At 47.8% G+C, this 14,408-nt stretch overlaps 1 protein-coding gene across 1 annotated transcript; it reads right to left on the bottom strand.

The window, feature by feature from the left end:
- Positions 1 to 9,813: 9,813 nt before the first annotated feature.
- Positions 9,814 to 13,360, bottom strand: LOC136153920 (uncharacterized protein CXorf49 homolog). The gene is made up of 5 exons (XM_065916060.1): positions 12,068 to 13,360; positions 11,280 to 11,436; positions 10,737 to 10,813; positions 10,416 to 10,461; positions 9,814 to 9,854 (listed from the first exon to the last, which is right to left on the bottom strand). The coding sequence occupies exons 1-5, from the start codon at positions 13,358 to 13,360 to the stop codon at positions 9,814 to 9,816; spliced, it is 1,614 nt and encodes a 537-aa protein (XP_065772132.1).
- Between the last annotated feature and the right edge of the window lie 1,048 nt (positions 13,361 to 14,408).

Below are 14,408 nucleotides of genomic sequence, written 5' to 3'. Positions count from 1 at the left end.
AACTGGATTTAGTTCTCCAGCAAAAGGAATAGAGTGGATGGATGGATTTAGAAAAAACACCGAAAAACAGTGCTCAACTGCACTGTTACCTACAAGAGACTCACTTCAGGTTTAAGGTCATACATATGCTCAAAACGAAGGCATGGTGAAAGGTATTCCATGAAAGTGGTAAACAAAAGAGAGCAGGAGTAGCCATACCGATATCAGACAAAATAGGCTTTAAGCCAAAAATGGTAATTTGAGACAAAAAAAAGTCATTATATAATGACAAAGGGTGTCAGTTCATCGAGATGATACAAGGATTGTGAATATTAATATATACCCACCCACCATTGGAACACCTGTGTATATTGAGCAAATACTGACAGATCTGAACAGCTAAATAGGTAACAACACGACAATAATAGGGGATTTGAATATTCCACTTCCACAATGGATAGATTACCCACATGAGATCAACAAAAGGAAAGAGGAAATGGGCTTGAACCATACTGTAGCCCAGATGGACTTAACAGAATTATACAACATTCCATCTCACAGCAGCAGAACAAATTCTTCTCAAGGGCAAATGGAACCTCTTCCAGGATGGATCATATGATAGCTCCTGAAATATCTCTAATTAAATTTAAGAAGATTGAAACCACACCAAATATCTTTTGTGAGTACAATGGCATGAAACGAGAAATCAGTAACAGGAACAAAGCTGGAAAATTCACAAATATCTGGATATTAAATAGCACACTCCTGAGCAACTAATGGGTCAAAGAAGAAATAAAATGGTATATTTAAGAATATCTCGAAACAAATGAAAACGGAACCACAATGTACTACAAAAGCAGGCCTAAGAAAGAAGTTTATAATGATAAATGAATACATTAAGAAACAAGAAAGAGGGATTCTCCGTTGGCTCAGTGGAAAAGAATCTGCTTGCCAATGCAGGATACACAGGTTCATGCCCTGATCTGGGAGAATCCCACAAGCCGCAGAGCAACCAAGCCTGTGCACTACAACTATGAGCCTGTGCTCCACGACAAGAGAAGCCACTGCAACCGGGGGCCTGCACACCACAACTAGAGAGGAGCCCCCATTTGCTGCTACTGGAGAAAAGCCTGCACATCAACGGAGACCAAGCTTGGCCAAAAATAAATACATGGGAATGAAATTATATTTTTTTAAAAAAAGAAACAAGAAAGCTACCAAATAAACAACCTTGTGGAATAAGGGAAAAAAAGAAAAAGCTAAGTGCAAAGTTCGAGATAGAAGGAAACAACAAAGATCAGAGAAGAAAAAAAATTGAAATGGAGACCAGAGAATGAATAGAAAAGATCAATGTAAATAAGAGCTGGCTTTTTGAAATGATAAACAAAATTGACAAACTTATTACTAGATTAACTCAGAAGAAAGAGTTCAAACAAAATCAGAGATGAAATAGGAGACATTACAATGACACCACAGAAATACAAAGATTGTGAGAGACAATTATGAACAGTCATACACCATCAAACTAGAAATCTAGGAATGGATAAATTTCTAGAAACATGCACTTTACCAAGACTGAATCATGTAGAAATAGAAAATATGAACAGACCAATTATGAGCAAGGAGATCAAATCAGTGAAGGCAAGAAAAACACCTCTCAGCAAAGAAAAGGCCAAGACCAGGTGGTTTCAATTGTGAATTCTACCAATCATTTAAGGAAGAATTAATGCCAGTCTTTCTCAAACTCTTCCAGAAAACTAAGAAGGGTGGAATACTTCTGAACTCATTTCACAAGGCCAGTGTTATCTGATACCAAGGTCAGAGAAAGACACTACAAGAAAACTATAGACTAATGTCACTGATGTCACTGAAATTCTTAACAAAATAGCAGGCCAAACTCAACAGCACATGAAAAGAAGTATATACCATGACCAAGTGAGAATTATCCCTGAGAGGTGAGGGTGGTTCAACCTATTTAAATCAGTAAGTGTGATATACCACATTAAAAAGTGAAAACTTAGAATCATATGATCTCTTTGATATATGAAGAAAAAGCATTTGGCAAAATACATCACTTCAGGATAAAAATGCTGAACAAGTTGGGTATAGAAGGAATATACTTCAACATAATAAAGGCCAAATATGACAAGCTCAGCATCAATATCATACTAAACAGTGAAAGGTGATGTCACACATGACCAAAAAATGTCTGGGAAATTGTTCTAGTTTAAAGGACACTAAAGAGACACGAAAACTGAATGCAATGCATGTTCTTTGATTGGAAGCAGAATTAAAATTATAGGGACAAAGGACAGTTTGGGGACACGTGGATTTTGAATGAGTGACTTCAGTAGATAATTGTATTGCTTCAAAGTTAAATTTTCTAAGTTTGAAAACTGCTTAAGATGTTGTAGCGATCAACATGTAAAAGAATGAAAGTAGAACACTTCCTAAACACCATACACAAAGATATATTCAAGATGGATTAAAGACCTAAATGTAAAGCCAGAAACTATAAAACTCTTAGAGGAAAACATAGGCAGAACACTCAATGACATAAATCAAAGCAAGATCCTCCATGACCACCTCCTAGACTAATGGAAATAAAAACAAAAATAAACAAGTGGGACCTAATTAAACTTAAAAGCTTTTGCACAGCAAAGGAAACTATCAACAAGGTGAAATGACAATGCTCAGAATGGGAAAACATATTAGCAAATGAAACAACTGACAAAGGATTAATTTCCAAAATATACAACCAGCTCATACAAGTCAATACCAGAGAAACAAACAACCCAATCAAAAAGTGGGGCAAAGACCTAAACGGGCATTTCTCCAAAGAAGACATACAGATGGCTAACAAACACATGAAAAGATGCTCAGCATCACTCATTATTAGAGAAATGCAAATCAAAACTACAATGAGATATCACCTCACACCGGTCAGAATGGCCATCATCAAAAAGTCTACAAACAATAAATGCTGGAGAGGGTGTGGAGAAAAGGGACACCTCTTGCACTGTTGGTAGGAATGTAAATTGACACAGCCACCAGGGAAGATGTTATGGAGATTCCTTAAAGAAGTAGGAGTAAAACCACCATGTGACCCAGCAATCCCACTCCTAGGCATATACCCTGAGGACACCAAAATTGAAAAAGACACATGTACCCCAATGTCCATTGCAGCACTGTTCACAATAGCTAGGACACGGAAGCAACCTAGATGTCCATCGACTGATGCATGGGTAACGAAGCTGTAGTACATATACACAATGAAATAATACTCAGCCACAAAAAGGAACGCATTTGAATCAGTTCTAATGTGGTGGAAGAACCTAGAGCCTATTATACAGAGAGAAATAAGTCAGAAAGAGAAAAATAAATATTGTATACACTGATGCATATATATGGAATCTAGAAAGATGATACCAATGAATTTATTTGCAGGGCCGCAATGGAGAAACAGATATAGAGAACAGAGTTATGGACATGGGGAGAGGGGAGGAGAGTTTGAGATGTGTGGAGAGAGTAACATGGAAACTTACATTACCATATGTAAAATAGATGGCCAATGGGAATTTGCTGTATGTCTCAGGGAACTCAAACAGGGGCTCTGTATCAACATAGAGGGGCAGGGTAGAGAAGGAGATGGGAGGGAGGTTCAAGAGGGAGGGGCATATGTATACCTATGGCTGATTCATGTTGATGTTTGACAGAAAACAAAACTCTATAAAGAACGATCATCTCTAGGTCCGTCCATGTTGATGCAGATGGCATTATTTCTTTCTTTTTTATGGCTAATATTCCATTGTATGCATATATATATATATATATATATATATATATACATATATATATACACACATCTTCTTTGCCCATTCTATTCCACGGGTGTATGTTATGTGTGTATAGATATAGATATATAGACATATTTATGTGTGTGTATGTATATGTATATTTATATCACATCTTCTTTATTCATTCCTCTGTTGATGGACATTTAGGTTACTTCCATGTCTTGGCTATTTTGAAGTAGTTTTCCCACACCACCTTCTGAAGAGACTCTCTTTTCTCCATTGTATATTCTTGCCTCCTTTGTCACAGAGTAATTGACCATAAGTGCATGGGTTTATTTCTGGGCTTTCTACAACATTGATCTTTGTGTCTGTTTTTGTGCTGGTACCATGCTGTTTTGATTACTGTATCTTTGTAGCACAGTCTAAGGTCAGGGAGCATAATTTCTACAACTACATTCTTCTTTCTCAAGATTGTTTCCACAATTCAGGGCTGTTTGTTTTTCCATGCCATTTTGAAAATTATTTGTTCCAGTTGTGTGAAAAATGCCATTGGTAACTGAATAGGGATTGCACTGAAATCTGTAGATTACCGTGGGTACCGTGGCCATGTTACAATATTGATTCTTCCAATCCAAGTTCATTTCAGTTCAGTTTAGTCGTGCAGTCGTGTCTGACTCTTTATGATCCCATGGACTGCAGAACGCCAGGCTTCCCTGTCCATCACCAACTCCCGGAACTTACTCAAACTCATGTCCATCCAGCCGGTGATGCCATCCAAACACCTCATCCTCTGTCGTCCCCTTTTTCTCCCACCTTCAATCGTTCCCAGTATCAGGGTCTTTTCCAATGAGTCAGTTCTTCGCATCAGGTGGCCAAAGTATTGGGGTTTCAGCTTCAGCATCAGTCCTTCCAATGAATATTCAGGACTGATTTCCTTTCGGATGGACTGGTTGGATCTCCTTGCAGTTCAAGGGACTCGCAAGAGTCTTCTCCAACAGGAGAGTTCAAAAGTGTCATTCTTCGGCACTCAGCATTTTTATAATCCAAGACTCACATCCATGCATGACTACTGGAAAAACCATACCTTTAACTAGACAGACATTTGTCGGCAAAGTAATGTCTCTGCTTTTTAATATGCTGTCTAGGTTGGTCATAGCTTTTCTTCCAAGGAGCAAACGTCTTTTAATTTCATGGCTGCAGTCACCATCTGCAGTGATTTGGGGGCCCCCCAAAATAAAGTCTGTCACTGTTTCCAGTGTTTCCCCATCTATTTGCCAGGAAGTGATGGGACCGGATGCCATGATCTTCATTTATTGAATGTTGAGTTTTAAGCCAGCTTTTCCACTCTCCTCTTTCACCTTCATCAAGAGGCTCTTTAGTTTCTCTCCGTTTTCTGCCACTAGAGTGGTATCCCCTGCCTATCTGAGGTTATTGCTATTTCTCCTGGCAATCTTGATTTCGGCCTGTGACTCATCCAGCCCAGCATTTCGCATGATGTATTCTGATTATTTAATCAGGGTGACAAAATACAGCCTTGATGTACTCCTTTCCCAATTTTGAACCAGTCCATTGTTCCATGTTTGGTTCTAACTGTTGCTTCTTGACCCGCATACAGGTTTCTCAGGAGACAGGTAAATTGGTCTGGTACTCCCATCTCAGATGATAGAGAATCTGACTGCAATGTAGGAAACATGAGTTCTGGTCCCTGGGTCAGGAAGATCCCCTGGAGAAGGGGAATGGCTTCTCACTCCAGTATTCTTGCCTGGAGAAACCCATAAACAGAGGAGCCTGGTGGGTTACAGTCCATGGGTTTACCAAGAGTCACACACGACTGAGCAACTAATACTTTCACTTTCACTTATTAGCATGTGAAATGAGCACAATTGTATTGTAATTTGAACGTTCTTTGGCATTACCCTTCTTTGGGATTGGACCCCATGAGCAGGATAGAAATGTAACAGATTTCTATATAATGCTTTTGTACTCTGCAACTTTACTGAATTGACTTATGAATTCTGGTAGATTTCAGGTGGCATCCTTAGGATTTCCAGTGTATAGTAACATGTCATCTGCAAACAGTGACAGTTTTAATTTTCCTTTTCCATTTTGGATTCCCTTTGTTTCTTTTTCTTCTCTGATTGCCATCTCATAAAGTACTTTCTACAATTTATTAAATAATATGGGTTTATTGAAATTAATTTACACACAAAATCTAAGTGCCTGCAAACATGCTATTATGGAACCACCACTACAATCAACATAAAAAATATTTTCATCAGCTACAAAATTGTTTCATGCTCTTTGTTAGTTTAACCCCTCATCTCAAGCCCGAGACCCTGGCAATCCCCAGTCTGTTTTCTTGTGTCTATAGTTTGGCCTGCTCAAGACTGTGAAGTAAATGGAATCGGGCAGTATGGAGATTTATCCATTTGGATTCCTCAGAGAAAAGAACATATAGGTGACTTCTGGATGTGCAATGTACATTTATGTCACCTGAGTATAGTTACATGGGTTGATTGGTTCATAATTATTTGTGATACTGAGGGCTTACACTCTCCACAACGTGTATATGTATAGTCTGTTAAATTCATATTTAATTCAATGTAATTAACTTTTATGTTTGGAAGGGCTATTTTATGAAAAAGCAATAGTAAATCCTTTTTAAAAAGTGAATCATCATTGTAAAACTCAGGCTGGCAGATACCTCAAGAGGACTAGGGAGGAAGAAGTGATTGGCTTGGAACAAAAGGGGGGTTCAAAACTACAAGTCTGTTCTTTATCTGCATCTGAGCAGTACTTACCAGACCTTCAATATTGCACAAGCACAAGGGCACCAAGAACAACACAGTCATTCAAACACTCGGAGGGCCCAGGAACTGGGATAGTTACCCAGGGATAGTCATGGTGGAAAATCTGGCAGCCCCAGTGTGCCCGGGAGAATCTGGGCAATGCAGGTGAGACTTACCTCACATTAATTCAGCTGAGTAGCAGCATTTATCACATCTGCAAGCATAACCCACTGTTACCACGCAAAGGAAAATAAAAGCCAACTGCAGGGATTAGGACTTGGACATCTTTGGGCAAGATTAATGTGCTCACCACCCCAGGCTCCCTCTTCAGGACTCACCTACTTTACTTTCTTGGTTTGTGCCAATCTCCTTCAAGAGTCCAGAGAGGGAGGTAGACCTGGGACTGGGGCTGGTGGGGTGGGGGTGTGACGGGGAGGGAGCATCTTCCCAGGTGATGGACAGGCAGCAGAACCAGGCAGGATGGAGGCTAGGGCTCTCCAAAGGAGCTGTCATTGTCTCCCAGGCTGGAGAAGGGGCAAGAGGGGGAAAGGCAACAGGGGTGCACTGAATGAGGCCGGGTTTCTTCATTCCTCGTACCCCCTGCGGCCCAGATGGATTTCTTTAACCTGTGCCTCAGGCCCTGCCACAGATTTCCCACTGGAAGTGGAAGCCTTGGGGCTGAGCCAAGGCCTGTGATATCTAGGTTTCCAGCAACATTATAGTGAGGTATTTGGTCTGAACTGTGTGCTCAGAGGAGGGAAGGGAGCCTGGTTAAAAGTGAACGAGGGGTTGTGTTCACGCCCTCGCACCTCCACTTCCATGAGCTCCTCCACTTCCTCACCCTGGTGACCAAAGTCCCAGGTCCCGCTCTGCCCAAGGGTGGTGCTGATGCTGGTGCTGGACTTCTCCCTGGGCACAACTTACCTACATGTCTCGGTCGGCAGAGACCTCAGCTGGACGGTCTCTGCCAAATTTACTCACGCAGACAACAGCGAGATGGGATACACTACCAGGCAATCACCACTGGATCAGCTCTAAACTAAGTGATCGAGACCAACTTCCAGGGAGGGGTCTGAGTGGAAGGAGTAAGTCCCGCGCATGTTCTTTTCTTATCATGAGGTCTCTGACTGTTCCACCCACACGTAGTCTGTCCACCTGGCCTCATGCCAAGAGGCCTGGAAGGGAATCAACGTGAGAATATGGGCGAAGTGCTCCCCATTGTCCAGGTGCAGTCACTCCTAAATTCGCTTCCTCGTGGCACCCTTCTTGCCCCTGCCTCGAGTAACTCATGTTGGGGTCTCCTGTTTCTAAGATGAGCAGCGATATCCCTGGTACTCTCCAGAGCCACTCTTCCCATTTTCAGTCATCCACACCCTCAGCAGTTGGCAGATATCATAGAATGGCAAGGTAGGATTCAGGGCCTCCTCCAGCCACTCCAACTCTGTCAGAGTCCCAACACCCTGTCCTGAGGTTTGGTGACCCCTGCATCATCCCCCTCCTACATTTTGGGAATGTAACAATACCCCTTGAATATCGGGGATCCAACACTTGCTTCAGCTCACTCAGTGCCTTACAGAAGCTGGACAAGTCTCTACATTTTCTGCCTCAAGGGCCTTATCCTAGCTGACTTTTATTCACACAGAGAGATGTCCAGGCACCAACTCTGAATGTGCTACCTACCATCATACCCACTTTTGTGTAATAAAACCCTGGTCTTTCAGGAATGCTGTCAGGCCGACCCTACCCTCAGTTCACTTAAACACAGATCTGTCTCTCTGAGTCTCAGTCTGGCCCAGTCCTGGAGTGCTGGCTGAGGGAAACAAAGTGCTCCCCAAATTCCAGCGAGGGGGGAATTGAACACAGAGTTCAGACTCATTGTCATGTGCCCTAAAGATGTAGTCCAGGATACTGAGCTGGGATACTCTGGGAAATATCATTTGTTGGAAGATCTGTGTCATGGGTCTGGTCAAACGGTATTTGATAGGGACCCTGCAAGAACAGAGACTTACTAACCACACTTGCCATAGAGCGTGATTGGGCCCATTTCCACTCAAGGGTATAGAGAGGCTCAGGCTGGCGGCGAGGGTGGTCAGCTGGCTAGGGCAGGGAGGATGTGAAAACACTGAGGACTCCACCATCCATCTCTAGCCGCCAGGGTGCAGTCTGACCCAGGTTGGCACCAAACAGATGCATCTCCTGACCTCTAGTCCAGAGCCTAGCCTGTCTCCTGTGTTGCCTATACCTTCTCTCCTGCTCCCCAGGTCACTGGGTCCAGGCTTCATGCCCAAGCCCCTTATTGAATCCAAAGAAGGAGAAGTGAAACTATTGGCGCTTGCGTCTCAGGGGTGAGGGCTAAAGAGGAGAGGAGGACTGTGTGCAGGTTCCAGCGTGCAAGGTGGGACTGGGGCAGGGGTGGGGATGGTACGCGCAGTAGGGACTCCAATGAGAGGGCAGAGCCTGGGAAGGGAGAGATGAGGGCACCTCTGCCTGTTTCCACCTGCTGAACTACACGTGCAGGCAAAGTCACCAATGGCAAGTCAGGGAAGGGATCGAGGGTGCTCCAACAGGAAAAGAGAGTGGTCAGGGTAAGTAGGACCATGAGTCCAGTGAGGCAGGAGGATGGGTTGGAGCTCTGTAAGGGGGTCATGTGTTCCTTCCAACGGGGAGGCAGAATGTCAGCAATGGATGGGAACCGGCAAATTCCACAGGAGGGTGTTTAGCGAACTAGAAGAGGGCCTTTAGGGGGATGGGAGGATGTGCCAATGTGGCCAGTCAAGGCCCTCAGTAAACCCAGACTGGGGGCACTCCGTTGCCCTGATGGCCTGGATGGTAGAAGAGGCTGACCGAGAGACCCCACCACAGGATGCCAGAGGTACTGCTCTGCAACAGGCTATGATACGGAGTTGCTCCTCACCAGGCCTTGCCCCACCACTCCCCCAACCCCTACCCCCCAGAGAAAGGGCAGTACAAAGAACATGAGAAGTCCTTTAATCAAAAACTGCTGTGACACTGGGCTGAGAGGGGACAAAACAAGGGGCAGAGGATGCCCTGGTGGAGGCAGAATGAGAGGCAGCAAGCTTGGCCACAGCTCGCCAGCCCCGGAGGTAACAGCTGCTCCTCTTGCAGGAAGATACTGGACTCAACCTGTAAGACAGCAGAGTCAGGGAAGAGCCTCAAGCCGGGGCAGCCCACAGCCCTGCTCAACAGCCAGCATTGTGGGAAGGGGTATGCAGTGTGTAACACTCACTTCAAACGATCTGGAACTTGTCAGCCAGGTACCGCATGGAGGCTGCAACAGGGAGAGGCATAAACAGGTGCTCCAGACAGACGGACATAGAAGCCTGTGCCCCTGTCCCGGTGGGGAACCACCTAGCCCTGCAACCTGAAACGCACATACCCCCAGCCCCAATGCAAAGAGCTCTGGGCCTGATCACTCCCCGCCAACGGAATTTAATGTGGAGCCATTTCCTAAAAGGAAACAAAATGTGCCAGCAGCTCTCAAGCTTGGGGCCACGCACAAACCATTCAAAAACTGTCTCGTAAACAATCCAGCAAGACTCTTAGAGGCCACACCAGATCAACAAGGCATCTCTAAAGTCCTATCAGAAGGAGGTCTCTAGGACTTCCTGGCTGGCAGAGTGTGCACACAGTCCACGCAGTACTTTGCTACTTGTCCACATCCGCAGCTGAATATGCACCGCACGCTCCAGCGACAGGCTTGATAGGTTCTCCTCCCCACAGGAACGCTGATCCCTACGAGGCCCTCGGCACCTGCAGCCCACCCCACCCCAAGGGACCACCCCGATTCTGCACTAAGAACCCGCTGCTCTCTGTCCCTGGCTCCTCATACCAAGTTGATCCTTAAGGTCGTCTATTTCTCTCTGTAGCACCAGACACTAGGCCAGCAGACACAGGAGGAAGAGAAATGGTTAGTATACACCCGCCTCCCCTCTCCTCCTCCTCTCCTCTCCCCCGGGCCCTCCATCCCAAACCAGGTGTCTAGACTGGCAAGGGAAAGACTTTCCTCAGGGGAAAGGAGGTGGGCTCCCTCCCTGGGGTGTAGGACAGGGATGGGATGGGGGTGGGGGGCCCACAAATATCAGTTGCACTTGGACTCAGATCCCACCATGGGGTTTGGGTGTGCATTTCCAGGAGCCAGAAGAAGCATTACCCGAGGACAGCCCTGCCTTCCGGGTGGCTGCTGCTGCCTTTTCCGTCTTGGGGGATGGTCAGTTGGTTCCCGGTCACCTGAGAGGGAAAGGACACACAATCCAGCTTCCCAGGTTCCCAGTGAGGTGCAAAGTGCCAAGCCAGGTCTAACGTGAGGTGAGGCAGTACCACCCTCTGCTAGCAGCAAGCGTCCCCTGCTCCGCCCGGCAGGCAGCACAAACCTTCTCTCTGGACCTGCCCCTCCTACACCTCAGGGACAGCCATTTCACCTCAATGGTTGCCAAAGGCTGTTGTTCTGGGTTCGAACCTCCCAGAGTGGCCGCCACAGCCAGCACCTGGGAGAGCAATGTGGGCGAACAGCACTTCACAGAAAAGGCTAATAGCCTACAGCCTACGCCCAGAGTTGACACCCTTTTTCCCATGGGTGAAGCGTCCTGAGAGCAAGGCTGAGCCCCCAGAAGAGAGAGAGAGAGAGAGTCAGAGACAGAGGTTTCTGCCCTCACCCCTGGCCACCTCCCCCCATATCAAAACCCAGGACACTCACCTGAGGGGCCAGGCCCTCTGGGCATGACTTCTCCCTTGTTCATGGCCACGGGCTCTGAGTTTCCTGAATACTGTGTGCCTCTGATGATGAGATTGGTGCTACTGGGTTCTCCATGATGCACCCATGGACAAGATGACCATGGCCTGTCAGTGGTCAGCTAGAAAGACAGATTTCTCACTGATCTTAAGTGTGTGTGTGCACGTGCACGCGTGTGTGTACCAGTGCATTTATATGTCTATGCCTGTGTGTGGGAGAGCTCATGTGATTCAAGACGGAGCTGAGGCAGGGAATTGGAAAGAGAATTGAAAGGCTGATCTCTTTAGCACATTCTCTGTCCGTCAGCCCCAGGTCAGCAGGTAGAGCTGAGCTGGGGACAGCATTGTGTCACTGAGAAACCTGGGGTCCCTGCAAGGAAGGTTTGGGGAAGACCTAGCAAGTAGGATTCAGGAAAGTGATGCGACTAAACACTGAAGCTCTGTGAAGCTTTTAAGGGGTCCCCGCAAATCAATTCAGCTACCAGCTCTCCCGTCCACTCCAGCCCCAGCCTCGTGGAGGAGGCTGGAAACAGGCCAAGGGTGGAAAACCGAGCCCAGCACACCCAAAGTGCTACCTTAACGTTTGTCCCTAGTAAAAGGACCCCAATCTGGCATCCTGATGACCCAGTGACTGAGGGTCACCCAATGACAACCCCTGAGGGATGGAGAGAAGGAGCAAGGGGTGAAGACCTGTGTTGTGGGGAGGGTGGGAGGGGGAAGAGTGAGGAGAGAGGAGGGGCCTGGCCTACTCACTTGGCCCTTTGGGAATGGGTCTCTATTTGGATCGTTGTCTTCTCCCGACACCGCCATTGCTGCCACCGACTCCCGGGCCCGCCTAGCCACGGGTTTCTTCCCAGCACGGGTGTGCTTGGACTCTTCAGCTCCCCAAGGGACCAAGGCCTCCTTCTTGGACCTCCGGAGCAGCGGGATGCCAGAAATTGGGGAGAAGGTGGCCGGTTGCAGGGGAGTGGCCGAGATTCTTTGCCCCCAGGAAGGGAAGATTCTCCCCACGGCAGGTTTGGAGACGCCCCCAAGGGACTTCTTCTCCTGGACCCCCTTCCTTCTAGGAGTGGGCCGCGGCAGGCTGCCTGTAGTGGCAGCTGCAGGAGCTGATGCTACTGCCACTCCCGGGTAGCTGGACAGGATGCCCCCCTTCCCCCAGAGCATGCTCTGCATTTTTCTAGGGGGAGAGGTGTCCTCCTGCTCTGCATCGCCCTGCCTGCCCTGCCTTTCCACAACCGAAATTAATCCTCGCGGAATCGAGGATAGGCAAGAGTCTGGCACATTAAGGAGATTCTCCCTGCCTTGGACATGCAAGCGTCTGGGTGTGTTCCCAGGATCTTCGGGGCTGTTGAGCTTGGCCTGGCCTCCGTCTTTGGGATAAATGCTCACCCTCATCCGCTCTATCTTACTGAATTCATCGGAGGACTCGGGGTCGGACAGCAGCCCGGCTGTGCTTTCTGACGGAGGCCACTGGCAATTCACAGCCACGTTCAACCTACTCTTAGTGCCTTTCTTAGGGTTCCCCCAGGCCCGGCCTGCCTTGGGCCCGCCGACCCGGAGAGGGCCAGCCTCAGCCTGTGCGGCCTCCCCACACCTCTGGGCGGCACCGCCTCGACTGCGGGGTCGCGCCTCGAGGTCCCGCAAGGCAGACACTTCGCCGACCGCGGAGCTCTCCTGGGACAGGTATCTGCGGGTGCCCAGCACGTCGTTCAGGTCGGCCAGCTGCTGCAGGATGGCCGCCACTGACTCGTCAGCCAGCTGCAGGGCGTCCCCCTGGTCGTCGGCCAGGGAGCCAGGCCGGCGTTCGCGGCCCTGCAGCACCGGCCCTCCGGCTTCCAGCACCTCCCGCTCTGACTCGAAGCCCTCAGGGTCTGGGAAGCCATTCCCGCTCTCACCTTCGCCGCTTCGTGGTGCCCCAGGCTCTGGGCTGGGGCCGGGTCCCCGCGGGGCTATGGAGCCGGCCTCAAGGCCGCTGGTCTGCTCCCCGCACTCTGAGCCGAAACCCGCTCCCGAAACAGACACCTCATCATCTGGGGAGCTCATGTCGCGATCTGGGTGGCCGCCGGATCAGGGGCGGCGACCATTTATCAACCGGGTCGCGGTGGCGGCGGTCAGGGCAGGTGTGGCGGGCGGCGTCTGGAGCTCGCCGTCAAGCATGCTGGAGATGGCCGCAAATGACGCGAGGTTTTCAGCGCGCCAGCCCTGCCGCCTCCTCATTGGTCCGGTTCCTGCCAACCAGCACGCGCCTTGTTTGGCCGTCCCCTCGAGGTGTAACCAATGGGGTCGAGGGCCTCCTCTGGCTTGCTGCCAAGTCCAAGGGCCGTCCGGGCAGTTGGCGAGTTGGCGGGTGAATGTGACGCTGCGAGTATACCTCTGTCAAGCCTCTCGTCCCACCTCCTCCAAGTGCTTAACGATTCCGAGAGTGGGAGAGTTTAGCGGCAAACCTCTGTGGCGGTGGTGCAAGAAATCCATTTGGGAGGTAATTTCGCAGAATCTGTGAAAAGCAACTTATACAGCAGAGACCCCGTGCCCGGCACTCTTCTAAGTGCTGTATGTAAGTAGTAGTGGTTCTTTGTGACGCTCCCAGGACCCTAGTACTAATGATTAGCAGACTAAGGTTCAGCCACTGACCCACGGTCATTTGGCCCATGGGGATCAGTGGTAGAATTGAAGCCAAGCAATCTGACTCCAGAGTCCCTGCTTTGATTCAAAGATCTAAAAAAGCTATGTTTTCCCCTCTATCAGGAAGTCCACTGCCTGGCATATCTTCTAAAAGTGAGGGTTTATTGCTAAGATCTCTATTTTACTCCATTGATCTATTTGTTAATATGGCAGTAACACACAGTTTTCATTAGTGTAGCTTTGTAATGTTTTGAAATCAGGAAGTTGGAGTTCTCTACTTTTTCTTTGTCCAAGTTGTTTTCCCTATTAAGGATCTCTTTAGATTCTACTTAAATTTTAGGATGAGTTTTTCTATTTCTGTAAAGCATGCTATTGGGATTATGACAGAGTTTGCATTGGATCTGTAGATCACTCTGGGTAGTGTGTTAGAAGAACAGATTCAGTGGAGTGTGTGTGTCTGTGTGTGTGT

Source organism: Muntiacus reevesi, chromosome X (genome assembly GCF_963930625.1).
Source record: "Muntiacus reevesi chromosome X, mMunRee1.1, whole genome shotgun sequence".
In the NCBI taxonomy this organism is placed as follows: Eukaryota; Metazoa; Chordata; class Mammalia; order Artiodactyla; family Cervidae; genus Muntiacus; species Muntiacus reevesi.
The sequence above is the reverse complement of the archived record's forward strand: the minus strand, read 5'-3'. Positions and strand labels throughout refer to the sequence as shown.

What these genes read in the sequence shown, in the direction of transcription:
- LOC136153920 (XM_065916060.1), bottom strand. Translation starts at nt 13,360, where the DNA reads ATGAGCTCCCCAGATGATGAGGTGTCTGTTTCGGGAGCGGGTTTCGGC. An exon ending in GAAGGCAGGGCTGTCCTCGG is followed by an intron (nt 10,462 to 10,736) that starts GTAATGCTTCTT and finishes CTGCTGGCCTAG; the next exon opens with TGTCTGGTGCTACAGAGAGA. An exon ending in CGACCTTAAGGATCAACTTG is followed by an intron (nt 9,855 to 10,415) that starts GTATGAGGAGCC and finishes TCCCTGTTGCAG; the next exon opens with CCTCCATGCGGTACCTGGCT.